Source organism: Heloderma suspectum, chromosome 16, assembly GCF_057233095.1.
Source record: "Heloderma suspectum isolate Gila_16-S chromosome 16, 16-S_ref, whole genome shotgun sequence".
Lineage (NCBI taxonomy): Eukaryota > Metazoa > Chordata > Lepidosauria > Squamata > Helodermatidae > Heloderma > Heloderma suspectum.
Window position 1 is genome coordinate 19,410,503 of NC_139473.1, and position 19,080 is coordinate 19,429,582.

Sequence of the window (19,080 nt, forward strand, 5' to 3'; positions counted from 1 at the left end):
ACAGATAAATCCATTAAATAGTGCTGCCCATGTGGAAGGCACCAAACTGGGAAAGGCTGAGATTCAGGGACCGTTGGCTCTGGTCCAGACAGACCACAGTCTTATGGTGCATTGGAGGAAAACAGAGCTGCCCCCTCAGCGCCTTTTCACCCATCACGCAATGCTAGACAGACAAGGGTCGGTCAGCTGGGACTTCCCAAAAGAAGCTGAGCTTGTGGGAGCTGCAAGGGGACCGGGCTCCGGACCCTCCATCTCTGATGCAACTGTCAAGGGGGGGCAGGAAGGGAGACTTCACCGTCGCCGCATCCGGCGGCACACAGAGACAGCTCATGTGAAGGATCTCCAAATTGGCCTCTGCCGAGGACATCTGGAAGCGAGGAAGGAATGAGTAGCGTGGGCCGGGCGATGGAGAATCAAAAGATGAGAGACACAGACGGGGGGGGGGGGGCTTAGTTGGATCCCACTGGACGCCAGGGCACTTCTGAAAGGAGGAGAGAGGGGCTGGCTGCCCGCCCATGCCTAACCAGAGCCAAGAGTGGGGACGTGGGATTAGTTCCCGTTCTTTCACAATGGAAGAAGAATGCAAAGCTCTCCCATGGGGAGCGGCAGACGCAAGAAGAGGAGGTGCCAATTCCGGATTTTTTTATTATTTTTTTAACTTTTTCCTGGTTTCCTCATCCTGGCAGGGATGAGGTAGGTGGGACTGCGGGGGGCGGGGGAAATCTAGTGGATCAGGGCAGGGGGTCGAAGGCATCTCGAGAGGAAAGGAAGGAGCCAGGGTAGAATCTTATGAATTAAAGCAGGATTATGGCTAGAGGCTGGAGGAGTAAATAAACTAGACAAAAGGGGTTTTTTTTTATAGCCTTGTAAAATTATTAGCCATGGTGGCCATCTGTAGTGAGTAGCTTTCACTGAAAGAAAAACCTTAATTGCGTAAAAAAAAAAAAAAAGCATAATATACTTGTTTAGGACTATACGTTTGACACTTTTTGCTCAATTAGGGCCCCAAAGGGCTCAAAGTGACTGGGAAAAATCCATAAAGTATTGAAATCATTCTGGGGGCCATCACTGAAAAGGTGCAAAAAAAGTGCCAAATCCATAAATCAGGCATGGAAAAAAAAAATCTTGGTTTTTAGATTTCACTTATGGATAAAATTGTTCGGACAGCCTGAGGTGTGGTGAACAACCCAAGAACAAACCATGGGTTGGTTGTCTAGGTGGCTTGTTTGAGAAAAATCAGCCACACCGCATGGTTCACAAGCCACCCTGCAGAAAACGTCCCGGGTTCAGACAACACACTAACCCACAGTTCAACGAACAACCCACACTCAACCACTGAGTGTGGGTTAGCATGTTGTGTGAACAGCCCACATGAGTGTGTGCGTCGATCTACTGGTGGAGGCTTCCTGTTTCCAAACCACTAACCTCTGACGAAAGAGTTTTCTACAACTTTCTGAGCTGCCTTGATGCCTTCTGCCCACCTGTCTTTTGATGCTGCAGATGGTCCAGCCGCCTAGGTGATCAACTCCTACCGCTAAGCTATTTTTTAAAAGCAGATGAAGCGTGACTAGATCAGCCTTCCCCAGCCTGGTGCCCTCCAGATGTTGTGAACTTCAACTCCCATCAGCCCCAGCTGGCATGACCAATGGCCAGGAATGCTGGGAGTTGTAGTTCAAAACCTCTGGAGGCACAAACCTCCGTGGTCTTTCCCAGCCTAGCTACCTTTTAACAGGGCATGCCAGGTGCTGAACCTGGAACCATCCACGTGCACAGCGCTATTGAATTGCTATTTTAAGCGGGGGGAGGAGAGACTCACTTTTCAGGGCCACAACCTCACAAAACAGCACAAAAGCAAGAGCACATTCAGAGACAAGACCTAACGAGTCACAGTAGCAAGCATACAGAAAGGCCCGGTTTGGACATCATGGTACGCCAGGGTCCTAGAGAATCCTGGCTTATCTGTAATGAGCAAAGTCCTGGTGCATGCTATCCAATTGCTCCTGCTTGGCTCCTCCCATCCATGGTTTGTTTATCGTGGCATCCAAACCGGGGATTCTGGCTTGACTCTCTGCAGACAAGCCATGGTTAGTTTATCATGACGTCCAAACTGGGGATGATGGCTTGTTTGGGGAGAGACATAAGCCATGGTTTGTTTATGGTGATGTACAAACTGGGGATTCTGGCTTGTTTGGGGGGGGGACAAGCCAAAGTCCTAAGCCATGGTTTGTTTATCGTGACATCTGAATTGGGGATTCTGGCTTGTCTCTCTGCAGACAAGCCATGGTTAGTTTATCATGATGTCCAAACTGGGGATTGTGGCCTGTTTGGGGATAGACAAGCCAGAATCCCCAGTTCAGATGTCACGATAAACAAACCATGGACAGAGGAGCAGGAGCTAAGTGGGAGCAAGTGGATAACGTGTTCCAGCACCCAGCTTGATCCCACTAAGCCAGGCTTCTCTTGAACCCTGGCTCGTGAGATGTGAACCAGCCCAATACTTTGCAACAGTGCTTTGGACCAACAAGCCAATTACAAATTCAATTGAAGGCAGCTCACCTCAATGCCTGCACAGAAGGGGCTAGGTGCTTGTCAAGAGAAAGGGAGTTCCACAGTGTTGAGGCCACCACCAAGAAGTCCCTCTCTCTTATGCACACCAACCTAACAGATCTTAACAGCGGACACTCAAGCGGGAGCTTAGTGTGTGTAGTGTATTTGAAGGCTGCCCTTAAAACAGACTGGACTCAAACCATTTAGGGCTTTAAGGGCGCAATCCTATGCATGTTTAGACAGAACAATGTCATACAACTCCCAGCATGCTGGCTGGGGAATGCTGGGAGTTGTAGGGCTTTTTTCTGTCTGAACATGCATAGTATTGTGCCTTAAGAGGTTAAAACCAGCACTCTGAATTGGCACCAGAAACTACTGACAGCCAGTGAACTTGGTCCAAATCAGGCTTATGTTTTTCAACTTCCTGGCACCTGCCAGCATCCGGGGGGTGGGGGACATATTCCACATCAACTGGAGCTTCTGAACTGTTTGAAGAGGCAGCCCCACGTAAAGCACATTGTAGCAATGCATGGGTCAAGAACATGCTCTACCACTCACCTACACTGCCCCCCCCACACACACACACACCTTTGACGCAAAACGTTTTGACACTTGGTCCTGCAACTGGGCCTTTGCCTAAAAAAAAAAACAGTCACGCGGGTCCCGGTAACTTTGGAAAAAACTCTCCAAGCTCTGCCCCCTTCTGCTCGATTTCATGCCAGAATTCACTTCCATGCAAACTGAGGTGGGGGGAGAAGAAAAGGAAGAAGGAAGAACGAGCCATCGCACATCCCGGCAACATCGGGGGGAAAACTGAGCACTGCAGAGCAGTTTTCCCCGGCTGGAGCTCCCCCTCCGCCTCCCTCCGTACCAAGGCTTGGTTCAACTTCTAAACCCACCGGAAGCTGTGGCTAGAGAGGTTTCGGAAGGGCAACCTACCTCCCAGGAGAAGGCTCCTCTGGCGGCAGTGAGTACATGCAACCCATGACGGATTTACAACAGCAGATTCCAAGATCCTGCAGCTTCATGGCAACTGCAAAGAGCCGGGGAGGCTAAACTTCCCTCCGTAGAGGGACACAGGCAGCGTTTCGTTCATCCTGCCCCACTCGGATCTTACAGCCAGCAGCTGGCTGGCCTTTGTTAAAGCGGAGCAAATCTTGCATACCAACTCCCTGCTTCCGACGGCAGCAGCAGCAGAATCCTCTGGGATTCGTGCCGGCTGCTTCCAAAGTTACCCAGAGGGTCCCGGCACAGACCCAAGAACTGCAACATCTGGCGGCAGCAGAAAGGAATGACGAGAGAGGGAGAAAGAGACTCTCAAGAATGAAAATTCCCAGGGTCCCTTGCAACACAGGACACCCACTCCCACTTTTGCCATTCAAGGATGGGGCGGGGGGGGGGTAGCAGCAAGAGACTCCTGTTGCCATAGCAACTGTTCTACATCATCGCTTTTTAAATTTTTAATTAAAAGCCTCACTTTTATCCTGGCAACTACTGTCATTAAGGGAAGTCTTTGGAAGAAAGTTCAAATGGATTAAACGGGGGGGGGGGGCGGGGGGGAAGCGGGGGAGGCAAACTTTAAAATACTTTTTCGGGTGGGCGGGGGTGGAAAAGCGAAGAGAAAACTAAAAGCACTTGATGGGAATCAAAAGATTCATCCACAAACTCCTCCCGACACCAATCCAAAGAGGTGTAACATTTCTTTAAAAGATTCTCTCAGGCCAACCAACATCCACCGGTCGTCTCACTGTGGGAAAGTGCAGCACAGAGAGGAAGGACTTAAGAATCATAGAACAGAATCATAGAATAGTAGGGTTGGAAGGGGCCTACAAGGCCATCGAGTCCAACCCCCTGCTCAATGCAGGAATCCAAGTCAGAGCATCCCTGACAGGTGGCTGTCCAGCCTCATCTTGAACGCCTCCAGTGTGGGAGAGCCCACCGTCTCCCCAGGGAATGGGTTCCATTGTTGTATTGCTCTAACAGTCAGGAAGTTTTTCCTGATGTTCAGCTGGAATCTGGCTTCCTGGAACTTGAGCCCATTCTTCTGTGTCCTGCACTCAGGCATGATCGAGAAGAGATCCTGGCCTTCCTCTCTGGGACAGCCTTTCAAGTACTTGAACAGCGCTATCCTATCTCCCCTCAGTCTTCTCTTCTCAAGGATAAACATGCCCAGTTCTTTCAGTCTCTCTTCACAGGGCTTTGTTTCCAGTCCCCTGTTCATCTTTGTTGCCCTCCTCTGAACTCTCTCCAGTTTGTCTGCATCCTTCTTAAAGTGTGGTGCCTAGAATTGGACACAGTACTCCAGATGAGGCCTAACCAGTGCTGAGTAGAGGGGTACTAGGACTTCCCGGGATTTGGAAGCTATGCTTCTATTAATGCAGCCCAAAATAGCATTGGCCTTTTTTGCAGCCACATCCCATTGTTGGCTCATATTCAGCTTGTGATCGACAACAATTCCAAGATCCTTCTCGTTTGTAGTGTTGTTGAGCCACGTATCCCCCATCTTGTAACTGTGCCTTTGGTTTCTTTTTCCTAGGTGCAGAACTTGGCATTTATCCCTATTAAATATCATTCTGTTGTTTTCTGCTCAGTGCTCCAGTCTATCCAGATCACTTTGAATTTTGTTTCTGTCTTCCAAAGTATTAGCTATCCCACCCAATTTTGTGTCACCTGCAAATTTGATCAGCATTCCCTGCACCTCCTCCTCCAAAATATTAATAAAAATTTTGAAGAGCACTGGGCCCAGGACTGAGACCTGCGGTAGCCCCACTCGTTACCTCTCCCTAGTTTGAGAAGATCCCACTGATAAGCACTCTTTGAGTCCGATTCTGTAGCCAACTGTGGATCCACCGGATCGTTGCTTCATCTAGCCCACTTTGAGCTAGTTTGCTCATCATGGGGCACTTTGTCAAAAGCTTTGCTGAAGTCGAGGGATATTATGTCCACAGCATTCCTACAGTCCACAAGGGAGGTGACTTGATCAAAAAATGAGATCAGATTCATCTGGCAGGACTTGTTCTTGACAAATCCATGTTGGCTTTGCGTAATCACTGCATTATTTTCAAGGTGTTTCCAGATAGATTGCTTTATCATCTGCTCCAGAATTTTCCCAGGGATTGATGTCAGACTGACTGGTCCCAGGTTCCTCCTTTTTACCCTTTTTGAAGATAGGGACAACATTAGCCCTCCTCCAGTCATGTGGCATTTCCCCCGTCCTCCATGATTTCTCAAAGAGAATAGACAATGGTTCTGAGAGTTCTTCTGCCAGTTCCTTTATTACTCTAGGATGCAGTTCATCTGGCCCTGGAGATTTGAACTCATTCAAAGTAATTAGGTGTTCCTTGACCATATGCCTATCGAGCTCAAGCTGCAATCCTGCCCCTTCAGCCTGTACTTCGCCTTTGCCATAGACCCTCTATGTCATAGACCCTCTTTTGGGAGAAGACTGAGCCAAAGTAGGAATTGAGCACCTCTGCCTTTTCTTTGTCATCTGTTATCGTTTTGCTATCCTTATTTAATAGCTGAACAACCATTTCTTTCTGCTGCCTTTTACTGTGCATGTAGCTGAAGAAAGCCTTTTTGTTGTTTTTAGCATCCCTCGCTAACCTCAGCTCGTTCTCAGCTTTAGCCTTCCTGACACCATCCCTGCAATTCTGTGCTACCTGCCTGTACTCTTCCTTTGTTACTTGGCCTTCCTTCCACTTCCTATATGTGTCCTTTTTTGTTTTCAGGTCATCCCTAAGCTTTTTGTGAAGCCACACTGGTTTCTTCTGTTGTCTTCCACCTTTTCTTCTTGTTGGAATTGTTTGTAATTGTGCCTTGAGAATTTCCTTTTTTAAAAGCTCCCACCCATCTTAGCGTCGCTTTCCATGGGACCTTACTGATCATCCTTCTGGGTTTATTAAAATCAGCTTTCCTAAAATCCAGGGTACGCGTTTGGCTTTTGCTTCCCTTAAAACCAAGAACTCAAGTATAACATGGTTGCTTTCCCCCAGAGTTCCTGTAACTGCTACTTTATCCACTAAGTCATCTCTGTTGGTTGGGATCAAGTCAAGGATAGCCGATCCTCTAGTTCCTTCCTCTCCTTTCTGTAGGAGGAAGTTATCCTCCACACAAGTCAGGAATTCCCTGGAGGGGCCATGTTTTGCAGAATTTGTCTCCCAACAAATATCGGGGAAACTGAATTCCCCCAGTACTACTACATCATGCTTCCTTGAAACACTGGCTATTTGCTTTTCAAAAGTTTCATCCTCGTCTTCTCCTTGGTTGGGTGGCCGGGAGTAGACTCCAAACATCAGGTTCCTTTTATTCTTTGCTCCATTTATTTTGATCCAGATGCTCTTGATGGGGCTACCAAGCTCATCCTCCTGTATTTCTGTGCAGAGATATGTATTTTTCACATACAGTGCAACCCCACCTCCCTTTCTGTTCCTCCTGTTCCTTTTGAACAAGTTATATCCTTCAATTGCTGTATTCCAGTCATGGGAGTCATCCCAACAAGTCTCAGTTATACCTATCAAGTCGTAATTTCCCTCCTGTATTAGGAGTTCAAGTTCGTTCTGTTTGTTTCCCATTCTCTGGGCATTAGTATATAGACATCATAGACCATGTGCTTCATAGTCTGGCTTTCTTCCTATATGTGTCTGAAGACTATTATTGGGCGCTATCAGAGCTGTTCTCTCTGTTGCAGTGCATGCGCCTCAAAGCTTCAAAGTCTGACGTGATTTCTTCGTAGCTCCGCTTGGTGGTATCATTTGTTCCCACATGGATGAGAAGAAAGGGATACCTGTCAGTGGGCTTTATGAGTGCAGGCAACCTTTCAGTCACATCTCTAATCCGTCCTCCCGGGAATCAACATACCTGGCGAGTCCACAGGTCTTTGCGACATACTTGGGTCTCGATCCCACGCAGCAAGGAGTCTCCCACTACTACCACTCTTCTCTTCTTCTTCTTGTAGGCCTGGGTTTCATCGCCTCTGTTTGACTGACCTTCAGCCTCTTGCTCACTCTCATGCAGGTTCCCTTGTGGTTCTTCCTCTGCAGGCTGCCCTCCAGTCTCATCCTCAAGTACCTGGAATCGTTTCCACAGCTCCACTGCTTCCACTGGTGCAGAGTGGCGTCTAGTTCTTCTTCTTCTAACTGTCACCCTTTTCCAAGGGGTACCCTCTACTCCATTTTTCTTCACCTCAGCATTTCCCACTTCTGCCTCATCTTGCTGTTGCTCTTCAAGCTTCTGGTCTTCCCTTTGCTGCTGTAGTTCCCCCATTCTGTCCAAGAACTCTTCGTGTTCTCTTATTCCCCGGAGGGTTGACAGTCGCCGCTCCAGTCCACTTACTTTTTCTTCCAGCAGCATGATCAACTTGCACTTGTTGCCATATTGTTCTCAGGCAAGAAAACAAACATTGCATACACCTTGCAGGTCACCACCACTGGAGAGTCCTGTCCTTCCATTGCCTCTTTTCCCTTTTTGTGTCTAGCTTTGTGATTGTTCTAGACTAGCCTGTGCGTGTTCCTCGACTCAGTAGAGGTTAAAAGCAGAGTCCCACTGGTGTGGAAGTTTGTGTTACAAGACAAATAAATGAAAAAAAGTTAGTTAAAAAATAAAATGAAATGAAAAAATGAAAAAAATGTTAGGGGCCTCCCCCTTGACCTCCCCTGCCGAACTCCCCTGGCCAACTCCTGTTTGCTCCCCCTGTTCGCTCACTCTGGTCGCTCGCTCTCTGGGAGCTTGCTTGCTTCTGTAGTCCCTGGACCAGCTGGAGCAGCTTGCTCTGCTCTGCTCAGCTGGGAGGCGGGAAACAGGAGTTTCCTAGGATAAGCCAACAGCATTATCCCCCTTTTGCAGATGTGAAGACCGAAGCTGAACTGGGAAAGACCAGCCAGATTTGGGGCAGTGACAAGATTTGAACCCAGGATTTCTTGGCCTGCAAGATGGGGGAGTGGGGCAGAGGGGAGGGCAAAGTCCCAGCATACCACTCCAAAACCAAAGTGGCTGGTCCTTGAACCCAGATAAGCTTGGGAGGGCGTGGCTGATGTGCAGCGAGCTTTCCGAGGCTCGGAGGATGTGGAACAATGACCAGCAGCCGTGGAATCAGGGCCTCGGACAGCCCCTCGGACAGCCAGAAGACAAGCCCCCAAAACAGATGAATTACACAACACAGTGAACACCGGAGCGTTCGTTATGCAAATGTCCCCTATTTGCACAGTTCACAGTAGCCTTTCCGGGCAGCTGTACCCAGCACATCTGAATGGCAACAGGTTGGGGAAAGCTGAATTAGACAGAGAGATTTTCATCCAAGGGAACGCGATCGTAAGGGGTAAAGAAACCATAACGCTGCAATCCCACGCACATCTACTCAGAAGTCAGTCCGACTGAGTGCTGTGGGACTTCCTCCCAGGTAAGTATTACTGGATCGTAATAAAACCCACTACAGCTGAGTGGGCATTGCATTTTCACAGAGACAGATTTTGATGGTGTTCTGCATTTTTATTTTTTTTAAGTCAAAGGAGCTTGTTTCATCCCTTTGCTTGTTTAAAGAAACTTGGCTCAAGGACCTAGATCAACTCTTGCACCTAATAACCACCAACCAAAGCAGGGCAGGGGCTGTGGCTTAGTGGTAGAGCCCCTGTTTGGCATGTAGAAGGTCCCAGGTTCGATCTCCAGGTAGGGCAGGAAAAGGGCCTGCCAGTCCATGTCAACAATACTGGGCTAGATGGACCAAGGGTCTGACTCAGGAGAAGTCCACTTCGGACCTTATTTAAATCTGCCCTCTATTCAGAAACATGAGGACTAGAATCTTTATTTTTAGAGGAAGGACCACAGCTCAGTGCTAGAGCAAATATTTTGTTTGCAAAAGGTCCCAGGTTCAATCCTGGCATCTCCAGGCAGGGCTGGAAAAACTCCTGCCTGAAACCCTGGAGAGCCGCTGCTGCCAGTCCGTGCCAGCCATGCTGGGCTAGATGGGCCACAGGTCTGTCTCAGTAGAAGGCAGCTTCCCATGTTCCCATGACTGGGAGGAAGCTGTCCTTCGATCCAGGGCTTCTGGCAAAAGTGAGGTGACGTACTCAAGAGGTGCAGTTAAAACAAGGACTCCAAGTGTTGGCAGTGAAAGATGGGAAGAGATAGATGGGGGACGGATCCAGTATCAGGCACAAGAGGCAGTCGCTGGTTTAAAGACCGCTGTCCATTTCCCCGCTGGAGAGAAACTACTCCATCTTTCTCCCCAAAACTTTGCTGAAGCTCAGGAAGCTGGGCTGCCACCCCGCTGCCTCTTGCAAAAGCCCACCGCAAAGGGATGCAGAGCTCAAGGGGGCAGCTCACCTGGGCCTCGTCCATTAGCCAGGGGACCAAGAGGCGCTGGGAGGCTGCACGAACCCGCCCCCTGCCTCCCAGAAATAACTCATGGGCAAGGGGGAGACCAACCTGGCCCCAGTCATCAGAAATGGGAGAGGAGATTTCCCTTCCTTCCTCCCACACAGCAAGGCTCCGTTTTTTTAAAAAAGCCTCCCTTACTGGCTAAAAGCCTAAGCCTAACTCCAGCATGGGGGGCATGTTTTTGGCGGGGGAACACAATGGCAAGAGCTCCCCTTGCTAACCCTGTGACCCCACCTTCCTGAAAAATCCCCCCTCCCCTACAGCTTTGAGGCATTCTTAAAAAGCCTCCGTTGGTTCCCATGGAGGCTTTTTAAAAACCTCACTGCGGTCTGTGTTGGGCGGGGGGCATATTCACTGGGGAAGCTGCTGGGGGGGGAAGGGAGGGGTGATGTGCCTGTCACCGCGTGCAAGTTGTGCTGTGCAGTGACCCTGCCCACTCTGGGAGGGCCTCAACATGCCCATCCAGAACCAACTGGACCTTTGGGCTGAAAACGGTTCACCGCCCCTGGTTTAAAACCAGTCAGCTTCAAAGCATGAGTTATGAAGCCGGCTTGTTTAAACAAGCCACAGTTAACATTAACCGCAGTTTAGGGTGCGGACGGAACTGTAGTTACTGGAAAACAGAAGCAAAAACTTCCAAACCCCTCCTCCCAGCCATGTGGCAGGAGGAGAAGAGGGCATGCAAGAATCGTGGGTGGCTAATAAAACTAATGAATAAATAAATAAATAACAACGGCCTGCCAGGCTGATTCCCATCATGCTGAGCTATGATTTAGCATGATGTCCAGACACAGCCATTGTGTTAACTTCCACATCTCAGCTACGTTTCAAGCCCTCACTGGCCATTCTTCTTTTAAATGGAAGAATAACAGATTTTCACCATCTCTCTGCCATTCGTATTTTTGTCTCACGGAACCTCGCGCTCATTTGGTTTAAATTTCTTCACCAAATTGCCCCAATAATATAACTAAAGAGTCTAACGGAATAGACGACTTCCTCATTAGGCTGATGGAATATACCTCTCACCCCAAAACTTTCAATCTCTGAACATTTCCACCACGTATGTCAGGGGTCCCCAACCTTTTCAGGTCAGTGGGCATAGTTGGAATTTTGATAGTGTTGTGGGTGCTCTCACAAAATGGCTGCCATAGCACTGGAGCTTGCCCATCCATGGTAGACATGGCTGGACACAAAACTGGGTGACCAGCCAGGAGGGCGATTAAGAAATTTAATAAATAAATAAATACACTAATTTCCTAGAAGGCAAACTGGTGAGACTAAAAACAACTTGGTGAAGAACCTCAGGACAAGGCAGAGGTGGGGGTCTGAGCTCCAAAAGACAAAACTGCTCTTTGGAAGCCAAATAAAGATGGTGCAGAAGGGCAATATATCAGCCCCCTGCCCCATTAAAAATAAATGCTTAATTTTAAAACCATCCTAAGAAACACAGTAAAAATCAGGAGGGTGTCAAGAAAGGATCCAGACATATGTAAAACATCGGCCTTGTGATATTTATACTTCCAGCACTTCTTTTTAATCCCCATATATCTTACTTAAACAGATACAGCATCAAGTACCAATTAATATATCCCCAACCTGATGTCCTCCAGATGCACTGGAGTACAATTCCCATCATCCCTAGTCAGCATGGCTTTTGTAGTCCAACACATCTCCAGGACACCATATGGGGGAAGGCTGACGTAATACGCTACAGAACCTCTCCGGAATGCTAACACAAGGGGACCACGCGCAGACCCTTTGGGATGGACCAATTTCCAAATGTTCAGACCGGTCGGAACACCCAACATCTTTTCCCACTTGTTTTTAAACCCACGGCCTTATTGATCATCCTGGGTGAACAACAACCATCCCTTCAAATATCTTCCTGTTATAAAACAAACTTTCACACTGGAATAAGAACTGGAGCTATTATCTCTCCTACCAGGCTATTTAGTAGAGAAAAAGCAAAGGACATGAGGGTCAGAGAGGGATAAAATTACTTCAAATAAATACATGAGTCTTCTCCTCTCATACAATCATAGACCAGTAGGGTTGGAAGGCCCTCAAGTCCAACCCCCTGCTCAATGCAGGAGTCGAACTTACATGCTCAACATCCATCTTTGGCTTCCCTCCTTCCACCCGCCACGCCGAATTGTTTTACCCACAACCAGAATATAGATTTATGTTCCTTGGGACCAGGATCTATTTGCGCGTGCCTCTTTTGTCAAGCTGCATGGACGCAGATGGCGCCGGGTAAAGAACACGACCAATTCGCAGGCACCAAGTTCACAAGCCAATTTTCCTGCTAGGAATATGCAGCATGTGAGGTGTGAAGCCCTGTCTGCTATGCAAGTGATCTTGCGTGGGATTGCTGGGATGGGCACTAAGCTTTATCATTTGTTATTAAGATTTCCATTTCACCTCATCTGCTAAAAAGCCATCAAGGCAGTGTACAACAATTTAGAAACAATAAAACCATGCAATCATAAAAACAAGAATATTAAACAGTAAAAACATTCAAACATTTAAAGCTGCATATTTTCAAAGGCTAAGTGTAAGTGCGCAATCTTATGCATGTTTAGACAGAAATGTCCTCCAATCCTATGCATGTTTAAATAGAAAAAAGTCATAATATCGTAGAATAGTGGGGTTGGAAGGGGCCTATAAGACCCTCGAGTCCAACCCCTGCTCAGTGCAGGAGTCCAAGTCAGAGCATCCCTGACAGATGGCTGTCCAGCCTCGTCTTGAATGCCTCCAGCGTGGGAGAGCCCACCACCTCCCTAGGGAACAGGTTCCATGGTCGTATTGCTCTAACAGTCAGGACGTTTTTCCTGATGTTCAGCCAGAATCTGAGTCCATTCTTCCATGTCCTGCACTCTGGGATGACCGAGAAGAGATCCTGGCCTTCCTCTCTGGGACAACCTTTCAAGGACTTGAAGAGCGCTATCCTATCTCCCCTCAGTCTTCTCTTCTCCAGGCTCAACATGCCCAGTTCTTTCAGTCTCCCTTTTCTTTTATTTCCATTATTGGACCCAGAGTCTTTTGTCCCTTTGCGGAAACCCTATAAGAAACCCTCTAGGCTTTGAGCCCTCGGTGTTCCAGTGACTCCAGCCAGTCCCACCTTGCTGAAATCCCTCATTTCGGTAGCTGGACCCCCCACCACAGACAGGACACCACACTCGCCCTTGGGGTGTGCCAGGCTCCATAGTTCCATGGCCTGATAAGGACCTCAATCCCCCCTGCTCTCTGCTGACTCCAAGCCACGAAACGCCAAGCTTCTGCCACACAGGCCAGTGTGTGCAGTGGAGGCAGGGCTGGCAGGGATTAGCGCCACCACGTCCCGATTAGCTGCGACGCTGCTGTCAGCGGTGCCCCCCGCTCCCCGCCCCACCAGACGCCCCTGTTCCCTCTGAGCTCAGCTGCAATCCTCACAGTAGCTGGGGGAGAGCTGGATTTTCCCAGCAACCATCTATGGGTCCCTCCTGGATCCAAGGCTGGAGACAGCGCTCCGAGGTCGGACCAAGGAGTTGGAGCTCCTCACAGCCCGTGCAAACCGCACCAGCTGCCTCCTCCAAGCTCACAAAGGAGGGGAAAGGGGGCGGTTCTTTGGGCGGGGTGGGAACTGGGGAGGACAGCTTATGAAGAATCCTTCGGCATCCCCAGACTCCCTCTCTCCTGCTCCGCAGAGCCCCAACTAGACAGGCAGAAAAGCCTGTCTGGCCCAAATGCAGAGCGGGAGGAGCGCAGAGGTGAAGGTCAAAGGCTGGCGAGCATCCCGACAGGACTGCGCTCTACAAGCCATGAGCTCTACAAAAGACCTGCTCCCAGTGGAACTGAAAACTGCTAGAACTGGTTAGTTAATAGGGATCAATGCAGCTGCCTGAATTTCTTTGGGGGCGTGGCTAGGGAGACTGTCATGATGAGTGCCTGCATTTCAGAATCTACCACTACACCGTTGCTGGGGAACCACTTGTTCCAGACCACCTTGGTCTGTCCTTGCTCCAGCTGAAATGGTGACCTGCCCCAAGAAAAGTGCAGCCCCCCATTCCTCCACTTACACCGCTGGCGTCTGAATTTTTGAAAACTCCGGAACCTCTTCTTTCTTCTTGCGGAAGAAGAACCAGTACGTCAAGAGGCCGATGATGATGGAGAAGAGGAAGACGTCCAACATGCCAAAGGGGATCAAAGTCTCTGAGCTTTTTGTGGAGGAGGATTCATCCTTGGATGATGCTGTCCCCATGATGATGGACAAACTGGAGAGAGAGAGAGAGAGGGGCAGAGGAAAGAGGTCACCCCATCAGACATCTTGTTACGGGTTCGAATCTCAACAAATTGAGAACTCCTGGAGAAGTAGGGCTCAGCTCTGGGAGTTAAGAGTCACCTCCAGAAAACGTGGTGGTTTTTTGTTTTGTTTTTAAAGAATACCTCTGAACACAGGCAGAGTAAGTTAAGTGACCCACCCTTCCCCAGTCTGGAGGGCACCTGGTTGGGAAAGGCAGCAGTAATCAGAGCCAGCATGGTGTAGTGGCAAGAGTGTTGGACTGGGAGCTGGGAGATCCGGGTTCTAGTCCCCACTCGGCCATGGAAGCTCACTGGGTGACTTTGGGCCAGTCACACACTCTCAGCCTAACCTACCTCACAGGGTTGTTGTTGTGAGGATAAAATGGAGAGAAGGAGGATAATGTAAGCCGCCTTGGGTTCCTTGCAAGAGGAATAAAGGCGGGATATAAATGCAATAATAATAATAATAAAATAAATAATCATAACCACATAGCAGGGACCAAGAGGAGCAGGTAGCATGAAGCACATGCTTCACTTTGACAACAAGATAAAGTGTGGATTGAACCTTGATGGCATGCCATCACCACACCCAAAGCTTTAATAACTACAATGTGGGAAAATCAGGAGCATGCCAGAAAGTTTATTTATATCCCAGAAGAAAAAGAAAACAAAAAGACACCCCTGCCAAATGTTTCCCTTTTCTTACCAGCGACGCAAGCCAAAAAGAAAAGAAAAGAAAGTATTTTGCTTATTTTAAAAGTTCACATGTGGCTATCAAGATAACCAGCCTTGGCTAGGTTTACGTAATCAGCTACGCAAGAGGAGGTAATTCACAGTTAGCTCAAGATTTCAGCATGCACAGTCAAAAGCAGCAGCAGCTCTGGAGAACAGCTGAAAGACTGCCCTTGGGGCAGAAACCTAGCTTCTTCTTTGTTACTGGGTGGAGTGCCATGCGTGAATGGAGTCCCACCTGGCTGCAGGAGAGAGAGGGAGAGGAGAGAAAGATGACCCAGTGCACTGCCTCCGCTGAGAGATTGCCTTTCTTTGGTGCCCCCCCTCCTTGAACTCCCTTCCCTTTTTGTCCCGTTTTTTCCCTTTTGTATCATGTCTTTTAGACACCAGCAAGGACACTCGCGTGTGTTTCTTGCTGGGTTTTTTTTTTTTTTTACTGATCTTACGTAAACTGCTTCAGGAACCATTTTCAGTTGAAGGACAGGGCAAAAGTGCTTTATATCAATCAAATATAAAACTTCAGATGATAACAGGAGTAAAAAGATCACAGAAGGTAATTCCCAGTTCTCCACCCCAATAGCTCACCTCCCTAAGAATCGATTCCGACAGGCTGGCAAACAAACAGGGCCCACTCAATTGTTTAGTCACGTCAACAACCAAACGACTCACACACCCTCCGAATCAGACTACTGCAGCCTTCTCCAACTTGCCCCCCCCAGATGTGTTGGACTACAACTCCTAGCATCTCCCAGACAGGATTATGGGAGTTGTAGTTCAACACATCTGGAGAGGGCCAAGTTGGAGAAAGCTGTACCACTGAAATGAGGAAAGAACCAGGAACAGATTTCGCAGGGCTCAGTTCAGTTCTGGAACGCAGAACGAATCCCTGGACTCAGAATTCTTTAATTCTACATATATCTCTTTTGCATCTGGCTAGTAAAGAAAACAAACCTCAGGTTGTTGAGAAAAAAACACATAGCTTTGTTCTTTGAAGTAGCCCAGTATGTTTCAGCCCTGTATTATATAACTGGGCCTTCTTCAAGGGTCAATTGTTCTAAGAAATGCCTGCAGAGATCTCCAAAAGGTTTGTCTCCAAGATGAATCCTGCCCCAGAATAAGGCCCACTTATGACACAGGGCGAAACCCACTGGGCTCTGTCAAAGAATCAGACTACATATATTTTTCACTGTCCTGAAACTTTATCTCTTCATGCCCTTGGGTTATTTTGGATGTTCTCCAGTTTTGCCTGACCCGAGGAAAAGAACAAAAAAAGCAAAGAAGTGCTTTGCGCAAGACTGAACTCTGTCTACCTCTGCATTAAAGCAGACTCCCCAACCTGGCACATTCCAGATGTTTTCGACGACAGCTCTCACCAGCCCAGACAATAGCCCATGCTGGCTGGGGATGATGGAAGCGGTAGTCCAACGCATCCCGAAGGCTCCAGGGTGAGGAAAGCTGCAGTAGCGAATGTGCCACCCTGTAACCGAAAGCTCGGATCAAGCCTCACAGGAGTTTCTCGCGCGCGCCTCTAACAGTGATGACGCAACTGCACCACAGCCCACACGTGATTTCAGCCTATGAGTCTGGCTGACAGCAAGAATTCCTGGGAGTGACAGTCAGGATGACTCGGCAGAACGGATACGCAAGGTCCTGCGGGCCAGCATGCCTGGCTATGCGTTTTTTTACATCTTATTCTGAGAAACATAGGAGGACGTTAATACATCTCAGTTGCCGGTCCTCACCGCCAAAACTCGCCCGAGCAGCCCTGTAAGCGTCACGCCCTCCGAGAAGGCCAGAATATTCAACTGCGCTACTTTGCACGTCATACGAACCGGGGCACCTGTTTCCCCGGGACCTGTAGTGTGGTGTAGCAGTTACAGTGTTGTGGGACTCGGGAGATCTGGGTTCTTGTCCCGTCCCGTCCCCCCACTCAGCCATGAAGCTCACTGGGTGACTTTGGGCCAGTCACCGACTCTCAGCCTCACCTACCTCACAGGGTTGTTGTGAGGATAAAACGGAGAGGAGGGGGAGGACCACGTAAGCCTCCTTGGGTTCCTTGTAAGAGGGGAAAAGGAGGGATATAAATGCAGTAATAAATATAAATACCTGTCAAGGCTATTGACAGCCTTGTCGATGGCCTTGTAGGCCCCTTCCAACCCTACTATTCTAAGATTCTATTAACCAGAATGCCAAGATGGAAAGCCTTCTGCCTCCGACAGGATCTAAATCATGAGACTTGCGGGGGGAGAAGAGAGGTTCCCAAGACTTCAGGGGAAAATGGAGGGGTGGCAAGCACAAGGGGGCATGGGAATGCATTCCCCTTAATGCCCCTTCCCTCCCCATCTCCCAGCTTCTGTCATCTTCCCCCCAAATATGACTCCTCTCTGCACAAAACCACGGTGTGGTCACCATGATGAGGTTTTTCCGGCTAACCCTGAAGCGTAGACGTTTCTGCAAAGTTTTGCATTGCCCTGAATTGACGGAGATTAACAAGTCACAGCACGTTATTTATACGTGCTGTAGACATACCACCCTGGGAAAGATTCCGCATGTTAATTCGGCTTATTCATTTATACGCACAATTTGCAGGCCGCCCCTATTTGAGTCACGTTGTGTTTATTTGTCGCGCTCCTTGTTTTGTGGGACAACACATTTCCAACCATAGAGAAGTCAGCGTGCCTCAGCCATCAGAACCAACCACGCAGGGCTATTGTGAGGATCAAAAAGGGAGGGAGGACATTGCCCAAGACGGCACAAGATTGCACCTGTGTTCTGGCGTGAGAAAGCCTGCGCATCATATCGGTTTGGAAGTGGCCTCACTCAAAAGTGAGATTTCACCAGTCCATCTAGGTCATCTCTGAGTGGAAACCGCTTTCCCATCAGGCAGACAAGGGTCCCAGCCCAGCTACCCAATCTCCATCCACCATTCATCTAGCCCATTATTTTAGTCTTTAGTCTTTTTTTAATGTGTTTGTGTGTTTTAAGATCCATGCACTGTTTCTTGCTTTCCCCTTGCTTTTTTTTTTATCTAGTTTTGTTCTGTTTTCAACATGTTAATGTTTTTATGCTACGTTTTGTTTTCTTAGGCCATCGTATTTTATGGTTTTAAGAGTCGTTTTGTGAACCGCTCAGAGAGCTTTGGCTACTGGGCAGCATAGAAATGTAATGAATAAACAAATCACATATAGAAATAATAAATAATACAAACAACATCTTCTAATGGAGCCTGCTTACCCCTCCCCAATCTAGTGTGGGGATGTTGGAGAAATTCGTTTGGGGGGTGGAGTTTGACGAGTTTTCCTGGGTTGTCCTCCCCCCAGACTTCGTTCCAGTTCCCGCTACAGTGCCTGACTTGGTCTGCAGCAAGGCCAGTTCACGGATTTTCCAGGCATTTTGTGTGGGGTTTCCCACAGCTTCTGCATCTTGCACGAATTACGGCTGAATTTGCGCGAATTACGGCCGAATTTGCATGATTTATGGGCAAATTTCCATGATTTATGGCCAAATTTGCAGACTGCTCAGAAATTTGTGCAAATTATGGAAGCTGTTGGGGGTGAAAGCACACAAAAGTTCCCTGGAGTTCAGCAAAAAGCCTGTAGCTCAGCTCAAAACGCAAACTGAGTCGTACACACTGCGGAACTCCATTGAGTGAAAAAAGGACTAGATTTCCCAGCAGTGGACATCCTGAACATAGTACCCTCTATATGTGCCGGACCGCCACTCCCATCAGTTGCAGTCCGACACATCTGGAAGGTGCCAGATTGGGAAAGGCTGACGTAGAACACAGATTCCACCTAGCAAATAAGGATTTGTAATACTTGCTCACCTGGCAGAGAGCCAAATCTGGATCTGAGAGTACTGGCTGAGCAGGCTTGCAGCTGAGATATACTTTGAACCAGTGAAATTTGCAGCTCAACAGTTTCACTAAGATGCCGGTTCTCTCTCTCTCTCTCTCTCTCACAGATACACACACACACACACATCACACCCTGTGGTGTTCCTAGCTTAATCTTCATCCCCCAAAAGCCTAGACCAAGTACGTAAAACAGCATTCATACTGTTCTTTCTTTCAAAAACATTGGCTTTATGCTCAACTTTGTATTGGTTTTTAATTCTTGCAAGCTGCCCCAAGCTTCAAATGGAGTT

General features: G+C 48.4%; 1 protein-coding gene across 7 annotated transcripts in view; it reads right to left on the reverse strand.

Moving 5' to 3' along the window:
* The window catches only part of POR (cytochrome p450 oxidoreductase), a 78,406-nt gene that overhangs the window by 25,257 nt on the left and 34,069 nt on the right, over window positions 1-19,080 (reverse strand). For 3 of the 7 annotated variants that reach the window (XM_084822815.1, XM_084822814.1, XM_084822813.1), the window contains one exon: window positions 13,980-14,174. In XM_084822815.1, the coding sequence (XP_084678941.1) occupies window positions 13,980-14,161 (182 nt within the window). In that variant the 5' untranslated portion in view covers window positions 14,162-14,174. Of the gene's footprint in view, window positions 1-13,979; window positions 14,175-15,885; window positions 16,051-16,244; window positions 16,414-19,080 lie in introns of those variants that run through there. The other 4 variants (XM_084822816.1, XM_084822810.1, XM_084822817.1 and 1 more) reach the window with 3 other exon arrangements.